Source organism: Echinops telfairi, unplaced genomic scaffold (genome assembly GCF_000313985.2).
Source record: "Echinops telfairi isolate 266 unplaced genomic scaffold, ASM31398v2 ScPeMD7_7424;HRSCAF=8462, whole genome shotgun sequence".
Taxonomy (NCBI): domain Eukaryota; kingdom Metazoa; phylum Chordata; class Mammalia; order Afrosoricida; family Tenrecidae; genus Echinops; species Echinops telfairi.
The window spans coordinates 15,502,330-15,513,731 of NW_022111324.1; the positions used below are offsets into that span (position 1 = coordinate 15,502,330).

An 11,402-nucleotide genomic window follows, 5' to 3' on the forward strand; every position below is an offset into this window, starting at 1 on the left:
CGACCCGAGGGCAGAATGGAACACTGAAAATGTAAGCTTGGCCAGCTCCTGATAATCACTCGATGCCCCTGGACCAGTCCATTTACTCTGATAATTGATAGAATCACTCAGTTTATCCTGCCTATCTTAAATTTGTTTCAGGGAAATTGTTGATAAAGTACCTTATAGAAAAATTTTAACTATACAGAAAGAATGATAAAGTCACCATTTCAATCCTTAATGAAACAACACATCAGGTAACCATCAACGATAAGCCATCAGGTTGACCTTTAGGTGATAGATTAATGGTGAACTTTAAGGTAGCTTGACCTCTGAACCCATTGATGAAAGCATTCCTGAAAGTTGGACAGCTAGACCTGAGCCGCCTCAAGGGGAGGTGACTGAGCCCCCCCTGTGAAGATCTGAAGAACCCTGCATTTGCCCAGGCCTCTGGAGGCAACTGCCCATTTATGGAAATAAGGACGGGACTAAAGTGAAGGATGAGGGAGGTGCAAACAGCTGAATGCCGGCTATTAGAGGAGACATGTGACCTGGTTCCAACCAATGAATGGCAGGAAGGATAAAAAGGTGGAAGGAGCTCATGAACCAGAAATGATTAAAGAACAGCCAAATAACATGGTTCATGCCTAGACCCTGAATCAAACCACAATGTGTGAACAGCGAGGATGGGTGTGTCCTGCAAGGTGATCTTCCAGAAATCATCAAATGTATGGGTCTAGCTCCCAACACTGCTCAGATGCTAGCTGAAAGGTTGGCAGTTCAAAGCCACCCCCCGGGGGACCTGCAGGAGACACACAGACCCGACCAGCTGCTCATGGAAAGAGAACACACTATGGGGCAGCTCTGCTCTGAGTCATGTGATGGCACCTAACTTAAGGTGACCAGACGTCCCGCTTTTGGCAAGACGGTTCCGATTTTTAACAATTTTTCCCACCTGCAGTGTTTTAAAAAAGTCCCGATTTTTGGAAAGAATGCACAAGCTAGGGTATATGGTTTTCGGCTGCCATGTGGCTATTTCGCCAGGATCTGAGTTTTATCAATGGTGTCCCACTTTTGTCCTGCTTTACCAATGTTAAAATCTGGTCACCTTAACCTAACTAGAACATTAGGTGAGCTCTTAAGAGCATTCCAGTTGGCAGTGTCAGAATTATTGTGCAGGATGCCTCAGTATGCCTCTAATGCTGATAACTAATTCCCTCATAGCCACGCCTCCTTCACGAGTTTCAGACTTTGCTGTCCGAGGAGGCGCAAGCAGTGAGGGAGCTCCGCAGCTCAAGGGGCAGGCCGAGCCGAGTGCTCTGCCACAGACCCACTCTCACCAGTCCGGGGCTGGAGACGCGATAATGTGGTCTCTAAAGTGTCTCTGGTGACGCGATAATGTGGTCTCCAAAGTGCCTCTGGAAAGCAAGGCTGAGAGACTGCATTTGAAGGAAAGGAAGGCACACAATAATTTTCACAGGACAGGTGTTTACTGTGCTACTGTCTGTACAACACATGGCATGTTGGTTAACCCATCAAGTCCACAAGAAAAAAGGTAATTCTTGAGAGCCAAGTTTTGCAGACAGGATGGCACACCCACACGTCTTCATGAGAATTGTAAAAGTGACGTCTGGGCAGCGTCAGGCAGACAAGCTCCAATACCGCACCCTGGGAAACTAGGCGTTGTCTGCTTGAAAAGTCTCTTCATGCAGGAGCCAGTTCCCTGCAAACGAGGACGGCTCGGGTGCATTTACCAGATAGCTCGCTGGACCCCAGAGAGCTGCCCGTGGTCAGCTAAGTGGCGGAAGACGATCCGACTGAGCCTCCAGCGCCGCTTCACACCACGGGGCCGAGACGTCAAAACACAGCGGTTCCTGATCCTGACAGGACAGCTGTCCCGGGGGAGGGCAGCGATTTCTTCATCAGCCACTTCCTGAGGGAAAGAGTCACATCTGTTTATGCTGGATGCTTAGCTCCAAGTGCACAGAAGAGAGAGGAGAGAGGGTCGGGACTCAGTGATGCTGCCCAAGAACCCTGGACAGGGGCGAACTTCAACCTTTGGCCGGAAACAAAGTGACCGTAAAGCTCTCGGACATGTTGACCGTGCTCACAACCTCACTTTGTCAACAGTGCACTGAAGACAGTCGTCCACACGTGCTAAGGACAGTGAGTGTACACACCTGCATAGCCATGGAGCCAGCATTTGGCTTAGGAACATCTCTCTCCCCCTCCCAGTGACCAACTGAGCCCTGGGGGAGCAGCCAACTGCCCACTAACCGCAGAGAGGGGTTTTCCTGTTTTATATTTTATACATAACTAACGATATGGTATGCACTTTTTTATTCATTTCTGTTTGGCTTCAATACGCTTGGGAGCTTCATCCATATTGTTGCATTTTGGAAAGATTTGTTCATTCTCGCGAGTGGTAATTTTATGGGAATGTACTATAATCCACTGACCTAATCTACAGCCCAGGCATGCATGAGTAGCTTCTAAATTACAGATTTAGAGCAGGAGCAGGGTCACAGAACTTTCAAACCTGTGGCTCTGAAGAGGGGGTGATCGGATGAGACTGACATTTCTTAGAGATCACTTGCAACACAGAGAATGGACCAGGCCTGGAAACGGGCGAAGGGGAGGGCGATGAGGACTAGTTGAGCAGAAAGGACAAGTGCCAGTGTGGTGGGTTAGCATTTTGTCAGTCGAGCTGTATTCTTGGGCATGTGCTTGCAAGTATGTGTGTACATTTTATGACCAGTGTTCTTACAGACTTGACACTGTGCTAAACTATAGTAGAAGCAAAATGATTACATTAAAATGTATATAAATTAAATGAGGTAATCATGCAGATTTATGGGCAGCAAGATTATAGCAGCGCTTGATTAATGAATGAATGCCTACCTACCTACAGTATTTCTTTTTCCCCAAAACATCTAAGGCAGTTTACAAAGAGGAAACTGGGCAGAGGGGACATGAGAGAGCAGAAGGGCAATAGCCCCAGGCTAGGAAAGTCTGTGCTGAGAAGGCCGGCAGTTTGTTGGAACGGGGACATCAATTGGCCGGGTAAGCTAGCTGGCAGGCCACATTCAGTCTCTGCCCAGCTCCTGCTGAGGCCTCCGGATCTTCATAAATAGTGGCCTCAGGAGCACCTTTCGCTGGATTTCTCGGTGGTTACTTATTACTCCCTAAATGTACACAGTCTAAAGCCAGAGGGTCAAAGCCCTAACAGAGTGGTCGGGGCGCTCTGCTGACCGCTCATCTGGCTTAGCCCAGACGAGACTGTCACCAGAGAGGTGCAGGGTCTTACGCTTTCAAAGGCATGCAGGAGCAGGACTGAGCCTGATGGGCAGGCGCTCCTGGCGCACAGAGGTGATGAGCACAGCACACGGCATAGCGGAACGGCCACAGGCAACAGCAGTTAGTCTACATGCTAGGCATGTTGGCTTATGTGTCAGAAAGGCTGTCAACCCAAAAGCTGAAATTAAGCTGGGGAGACCTTAGGTCCAAGAGTGCCCAATATTCTACATGATCTCTTCCTAAGGATCGAGCCCGAGGAGATAACGGAAAGGCTACTGTTGTAGCTGTCTCATCTGAGCCTTTCCAAGGGATTGCTTTGTACTGACTTGCAATATCTGTCCCACACAATTGTGGTCCTAAATCATTACAAACACTATCAAATGATTTTGTGATCCTAACGGACTCAATTAACCAACCTGAAGGGCTCTTGGCAAAACGGAGTTCTTCCTGAGTGAATTGATACGCAGTCTCTCATCTGCGTACTCATGGGCCGTTTTTCGTCTTTTCACATCTCGCAGCATTCTCCAGTCTACATAGTAACCTCGAACTTGGCCTGAAGCTGATGAAGGAACCATCTAACGGACAAAAGGCAGGAACAGTGAGGCCAGTCACACCCAGGCCGTGTCCCCCAAGCCTGTAATCCTGCTAGTCACTATTTATGGCCTAGTATTTAGAAGTTGTTTTAGATCACCTGAATAGTAATTTAAAAAACAATGGACGACTTCCTATGGATGTACCCTAAGGAAAAGTGGTAATAATTAATATACTGCCATGTTGGAAGGCAAAACATTTTCAGAGTTTTTCCCCCCATCATTTCCTTTGACTGAGGCTAATAATCACATTCATTCATAAAGTTTTCAGTGGCTAATCCTTCAGAAGCAGGAAGCGTATTTACTCCTTCCAGTCTGTTAGTCTAGATCGAAGCTTGTGGCACACAGCCACACACTTCACCACAATGACAAACTGACAGACAAGTGGTTTAGCTGTCACACAAGAAGTACAGTCCGATGCCCTTAGAAGACGCTCGTCTGTGTACTCTGGACATGCAGTCAGAAGAGAGAAGCCCTGGAGAGTAGAGGGGCAGTGGACGAGAGGAAGCCCTTCCAGGACATGGACTGCCACAGTGGTGATAAGAGTGGGCGCAAAGATGCCGATGGCGATGCGGGACTGGGCAGGGCTTCCTCCTGTTGCACGTGAGTTAGCTCCGATGTGATGGTACCTAACAGTCACACAGTTCAAAATAAACAGACACACAGAGAAGTCGCCCTCTCACCTCATCTCTCACCTGTCAAGTAACTACCACCCGCCCACAAAGGTAACCACTATATTAACCTGTGTACCCTCCAGAGGATTACACCCCTCCCCCATGGGAACCCCTCCCTTTTGTACTTTTACTGAACATCTGTCTCTGCCTCACTCTCACTCACTGCCATTGGCTCAATCCTGACTTTCCCTCCTACCTGTATGCCCAAGTGTCCCTTTTGAAAGGCTGCACAGTGGAAAGTTGCCTCCCTAATTCATTGAAGCGTTGGCTTATTATAGGTGGGCATGTTAGCCATATCTCACAGTTTATCATTACACACAAGACTGCAGTGCATAACCTGCATCACATCACTTCCTATGTGTATCCTGTATGTCCAAGATAAATTCTTGGTAGCCGAATTTCTGCACCAAAGGCACCTTGAAATTACCGTTGGCCTGGTATTTCGTAGCACAGGTGGCCTGTAATAATACTAGGACCTCTATTAATCACCTTTTATTCACATGATGATCGTTTGTAGTTCTGATCGCTCAGGCATAGGGAATGTAGACCCTGAGAAATATCCTTTCTCAAACAGGAGCAAACATTACATGCTATCTAAATTGTAGCAACACAAAATAATAGTGGTTTCCTATATCTGTTCCTAGAAGAAACACAGTGTACAGTAGAAAACTTAAAATGACAACACTATCATGAAAACACAACATTCTAAAATCTATTAAGTAGAACAACTTTATCACTTTGGGAAATGCAAGCACCCTGGTGGCACTGTGGGTCAGGCACTGGGCTGCGAACCACAGGTGGGCAATTCAAACCGACCAGCTGCTCCTTGGGGAAAAGAGGAGGCTGTCTGCCACTATAAAGGTTTACAGCCTCGGAACACATAGGGTTGCCATGAGCTGGCATCGCTGGATGGCAGTGGGTTGATTTTTCTGGAAATAAGGAGAGGATTTAAATATCAATTTGGCACATGGTTGAATTAAATGAAAACAACTTGGGGGTATAAGGGAGTGGTCACTGTTTTAGGGGCATAAACGGGGTGGAGGGGCGCTTAAATAAGCTTTGGAGGATTGACAGAATTTTAATACAGCTGGGAGGCAAATGTGGAAATAAGCAAGTTAGTATATTCGTCTGACCCCAAGGAAAGCACTGGCTAAGGGGAGCAATTCTTGTGGAAGGGAATGCAGTTTACATTTGCCTACAAAAGACAAAGTTACAGAAACTCACAAAACAAAAGCACAGGGTTTTTTTCCCAATCTTTTAAAAAACAATTCCTAACTTATTTTTCTATGTCTTCTAAAAAGGTGTCTTTATTTTAAAATGTCTTCTTTTTTTAGATAACCTTTTCTAGCTAAAAAAAATAATACACCCTAAAAATAAAACATCAGCTTATATTCTCTGTGACTGTGCTGTCTTTTGTCCGTTTTTCTCAGGCAGTGCCAGTGTTTTACTGGGTTAGGTAGCATTTTAGATATTGAGACTGGAGTCTGCTTTGCACACTTCCTATCCTGTCCCTATAGGTCCCTGAAACGTTCACTGGTCCTCAAGGTCTACCATCACTGGAATCTCCTACATCCTCAACTTCTCTTACTGTCTCCATCACCCACAATTCAAGCTGACTCTTTAACTCCTTTCCCAATCCCAGAGCTGCTGCTGGAGTTCTTTCTCCAAGCAGGGAGGTGTCAGCCTTGCTCATCATTGCAGCTTCCAGATCATTCTCAAGCCACTGGGCTCCACCTCCCACCACCCCTTCAATGGTGCAGTCATCTCCCACTGCACCCCGTCCCTTCCCCAATTCCCCTTCCTTCCGTTGAGTTTAGAAGTCAGCAGTTCTTAACCTGTGGGTCGAGACCCCTTTGGGAGTCGAACAACCCTTTCACAGGGGTTGCCCGATTTGTAACAGTAGCAACATTAGTTATGAAGTAGCAACGCAATTAAGTTTATGGTTGGGGGGGTCACCACAACATGAGGAACTGTATTAAAGGGTCGTGGCATTAGGAAGGTTGAGAACCACTGCATTAAGTGCTCATTTTATACCAGGCTATGTTCTAACTGTTCATATATAAATGATATCTATAGTTGTATCAATATAACCTTTCAATAACTTTTTGAAGCAGGCATTATCAGCCCTCTCCCACCCCTTTCTTAAACCAGACAAGTTAACTAACTTAAAGACCATCTACATCCCTCCCAGGCTCTGACTGACTTTTAAAATCCATGTTCTTAGATCTCCATGCTACACTACTTCACTTAGCACTTGTAACACTGAAAAGTTTAGCATATCTTAGACCAGTGTTTCTCCCTCGCTCATTCAATCTCCCCAATATTCTTCCGGTCTTAGTTTCTGATCATTTAATTCACATTCCTTGACATCTTCGCCTCCAAAGATTTTTATCCTCTGCTCTTCTTTAGCTCTTCAATGTCAGCCTTTTTATTACCAATATGGGCAACTCCTCTATTACTTCAGTTTTTTGTATCTCATTCTATATAACTTCTTACTTTCTAGGCTGCTGCTTTTAAATTCCCAAACCAATAGTACTTTGATCTCTCTGGGACTTTCAGTCTGTGGATGCTAAAACCTTTCCACTCTCTCTCACCTCCTGATCGTCTGTCTCTCTCTTCCTTATTCAGCCTGAATTCTGTGGCTCATCAGTCCAAACCTCCTCACAGACCCCTCTCTCTCACTGTACTTGCTGATTCTCCACACTATTTTATACCGTCTCCTCTTTCCTGAAACTCCCAACTCCTGCTCCCACATGCCCCCAGCCAGTTGATGACCACATTTCCTCCTTAGTCTGATATTAGAAGCCATCAGAAGAGAACATCCACAAAATCTCACTACAGCACTTACTCACTTATGCAGATCTGAAGCCATATGGTCATTCTTTAAAAAAAAAATTAGTTGGGAGTTAATATATATATCATTCCATAGCTCTATCATGTCAAGCAGTATTGTACAATTGCTACCACAATCAGTTTCCAGACTAGGCATTCTTGTTTTACAAGTCTGCTCTGTCCTTCAGGACTCCTGGTAGTATAATGGTAACTCATTAGGCTATAACCACAGGTCAGAAGGTCGAAACCACCAGCAACCTCTCCAGGGGAGAAAGACGAGGCTTTCTACTCCCGTACAGCCGACCAACCTCAGAAACCCACGGAGGCAGTTTGATTCTGCCCTGCAGGGTTGCTATGAGTTAGAATTGGTTCATCCGTTTATTTTTCCTCTGTCCAAAACAGTAGCTACTGGCCACATGTGGCCACAGTATATCTGATCTGTAACTAGAACAACCACAATGAAGCTTAAATTTTGATTTAACTTAAAACCGAAGCAATGAAAAGTTATCTCTCTGTCCAATACAATTTTGTTTTGTAGAATTACACTTACTATTTTAACCCTGAGAAATTTTGCATCCGCACTGCGATGTGCTGTTGGTGTTAAATATAAACTGGATGTTGATGGTATGGTAAGAGTAAGAATGCAAAATATCTCCGGTCCCCAACAACGTCCACACTGTTAAATAGAAACGCGAATTCTCGGCCCTTCTTTTCTTTTTTCTTTTTTTTTCTCGGCCCTTCTTTTCATGGACTTGCTAATTTGGTCTGTGAGTTGGTCATTCAGCGCCTTGAGAGTGGCTTCATCGCTCCCGGGCCCACCACCCTTTCCTCCCTCCTTCCTCGAAGGCAGGTCACCTCCTTTTCAATCTCCTTGGCTCGGACTCATCTCCCCGACCTCCCTCGGCCCCAATCTTTGGACATGGTTTTTCCCTTCCACCATTCACTCCTTTACAAGTTAAGGCCAATTTTGCAGCTTTCAACGTCAGCTCTCTGTTTCCGAAAACCCAATTTGTTAATGTAACACGGACCTCCCTAGAACCAAGCCAGAGCGGGAGGACTCCTGGGAGAAACCCAGAAAGTACTAAGGGTCGATGTGCTGTGGGAGGACCTGTGAGTCCGGACACTTTGGGGGTGAGGTAGGGGTAGGGATAACGAGCTGGGCCTGACCTGTCGGACGGCGCGCAGCAGGGAGCCCAGCATGGAGGCCGCCATCTTGTCCGCCGTAAACGTCAAAAACTCTAGAGGGCGGAGCGGAATCCGGTAGAGTCTAAGTACTTCCGGTCCCACGCTGGTGCCATCCGGGCGGATCTTTAGTTCTACCGGAAGGCGGGGTTAGGAGGTGGGATTACGTTCTCGCGGTACTTCACGGGATTTGGGCAGATTACAAATCGGTGGGAACAGGCTTGACTTTCCGGGCGCGGCAGTGTGACGCGCGTCATTACGAAACACTCTCAAACTACCGATGTCTCTACTCGCCTCCCTTGTGAGGCACCCATCGCTTCGGCGTCACCAACTTCCCTTCCCTCACTTTGCTCCCGGGCGCGTTCGGCTTGCGCCTCGTGCAGGGATCCGCCATGCAGTTCGTGTACCGCAGCCGGCCAGAAATCTAGCAATGATTACCATTCCCTCCACTGTCAACCGCCGGCAGGGCTTGCGCATCTCTCGCTGCAAAGGCTCTACAATTATTTCCATTTTTTAAATGGGGGGATTGAGGCTCACAGCGGTTCAGGAGCAACACCATATTCATAGTTAAATTGGGGTGTGAATCTAGATCGCGCTGAGGGGAAAGTGGGCCATTTCAGATCAGGCTCACATCACGTGTTACTGTGGTTCCTACTTGAGTTTCCCAAGTGGCTCTCGACTACAGTCTTGCTTTCTTCCAATGACTCAGCTGCCAATGATCTTTTTAAAAAAAATTCTACCCTCAATTTAAGACAACCATCTGATGTGTTTATGCTTTCTTTGCTTTTTTATGACGTGCCTTAGTATAGCAGGCATAGTTCTGCCTTAGTGAATGAGCGTTATTGGGAGTTTTGCCCTGTCACAATTGTGACACATAATTGTGCAACCATCCACACAATCAAATATAGAACATTTTCTTCTTTCTTGTACTCATTAATATTAGCTCCCCATTTTCACCTAACTCCTCCTCCACTCCACCCCTCAGCCAACACATTATTTAAGCACAATTATTTTTAATGTGCTTAAACCATTTAATTGTATGGGAAGTAAATTATAAATCAATAAAACTTTTAAAGTTAAACAAAAATCGAGCCTCTTCATTCTTTTTCTGTTCAAAACTCTACCATGACCCTCCACTACCAACTGGAGGAAAACACATTACATCAGACAGCTGATTGATAGGACCCCTCGTGGTCTACACTGAGCTGACCTTTTTAGTTTCATCCCGGCCCACCTTTTCCCTTACATTTTTGGCAGTTGGACCTGCTTGTTTCCTCAACTTGCTGAATGTTTTTACTTCCACACGTCTGTATACGCTACTTCCACTCCCCTGTTTTACCTCCAGCATAAGCCACTCAAGGCCTCCCTCAAATAGTCTTCAGGTGAAATGCTTTCTCTTCTCTGTTCTCTCAGAACCCCTACACATTTGTATCGATTAGGGCCCAAGACTATGTATGAGTCAGTTCTATGGGCAGGAGCGGTTAGTGGTGGGAATTCTCCCTACACGTGAAGAGTGCTTTGTGAGACTTGTTTACCTTGTGTCTCCATCTTTGTGGGTAGCTCATGGTACACTTCACTCAACAAGGTGAGGGTGGAACGCCCTAGGGAATTGTGTCAGTCCAGGTAGACTAGATGAGCAAATTCAGACACTCATATATGTGTATAAGAAAGAGGTTTATATACAAGAGCAGTTGGATACTGAGAAAACATCCCAGCCCAGTCCAGATCAATTCCATAAGTCCAATATTAGCCCATATGTCTGATACCAGTTTATAAAGTTCTCTTCAGACTCATGAAACACATGCAATGATGCCAAATTCAAGAAGATCACAGGCCGGTAGATGGAAAGTCTTGTGGATCCAGTAGCATTGTAAGCATCTCAGTGCTGGCAGGGTCTCCACATGGCTTCTCCAGGTCCAGGGTTCTGACTGCATCAGGGTAGGTCCGGTGGCTTCTCCTCAGGGATGTCTCCCAGGGAGTGAGCCAAGAGAGAGAGTCTGTCTCCTGCCTCCAAGCAGGCAAATGCAGGATTTCCCAGAATTCTCAGGAGAAGGCCATGCCCACACAGAGATCTCACTGGCTATGATCTGACAGGCTAGACTCCACCCTTACACTCTCCTCTCAAATTGACACCAGATTATGTAACTACCACTGGAATGAATACCGTATATACTCGAGTATAAGCTGACCGGAATATCAGCCAAGGCACCTAATTTTATCACAAAAACTACATTAAAAATGTGCTGAAAACTTGACTTATACATTAGTATATACGGTATGTTAAATAAAATGGGGGAGAGGAAAGAAAACAAGACTATGATCCGAGATTGTGATGACAAACGGTGGTAAGTCTTCCTGAGTTAATGTACCGAGTTTGTACATTTTCAATCAATATCCCCATGAGAGCTTTCTTAATAAATAAAAAAGAGAGAGCTTTTTCAATAAAATTATTCTAAAGTATAAATAAGAGACTAAATGAGATGGCATGTGGTAGAAAGCTATGACACTTTTTAGGAGAAATTTGGATAGAGTCTTACTCTGCCAGATACTATAATGCCATAGGTGAAGGGGCTTCCAAAAGTTCATGGAAAAACACAATAGAAATATAACAGACTTTTTCCATGAACTTTTTGAAGCCCCATCATATTGTAAAGCCATCATGGGTAAGCTAGTGTGGCCTGGGTACCACAATGAACAGACAGATGAAGGAACTAGAACAGATAAGCTAGAAAGATACGGCAGTACAATAGTATATATATATATTAAATCATTTTATTGGGGGCTCATACAATTCTTATCACAATCCATACATACATCCATTGTGTCAAGCACATATGTACATTTGTTG

At 45.4% G+C, this 11,402-nt stretch overlaps 1 protein-coding gene across 1 annotated transcript; it reads right to left on the reverse strand.

The window, feature by feature from the left end:
* Nucleotides 1–1,450: 1,450 nt before the first annotated feature.
* Nucleotides 1,451–8,602, reverse strand: MRPS14 (mitochondrial ribosomal protein S14). Its single transcript, XM_004706715.2, has 3 exons — nucleotides 8,540–8,602; nucleotides 3,693–3,851; nucleotides 1,451–1,912 (listed from the first exon to the last, which is right to left on the reverse strand). Exons 1-3 carry the CDS (start codon nucleotides 8,582–8,584, stop codon nucleotides 1,730–1,732), a joined length of 387 nt encoding a protein of 128 aa, XP_004706772.1. The 5' UTR covers nucleotides 8,585–8,602; the 3' UTR covers nucleotides 1,451–1,729.
* Nucleotides 8,603–11,402: the final 2,800 nt, after the last annotated feature.

Excerpts from the sequence above, each read along its gene's own strand:
- MRPS14 (XM_004706715.2), bottom strand. The coding sequence starts at position 8,584 with ATGGCGGCCTCCATGCTGGGCTCCCTGCTGCGCGCCGTCCGACAG. Across the intron at positions 3,852-8,539 it reads TGCTGCGCGCCGTCCGACAG|ATGGTTCCTTCATCAGCTTC; the intron begins GTCAGGCCCAGC and ends TTTGTCCGTTAG. Across the intron at positions 1,913-3,692 it reads TTTTGCCAAGAGCCCTTCAG|GAAGTGGCTGATGAAGAAAT; the intron begins GTTGGTTAATTG and ends TCTTTCCCTCAG.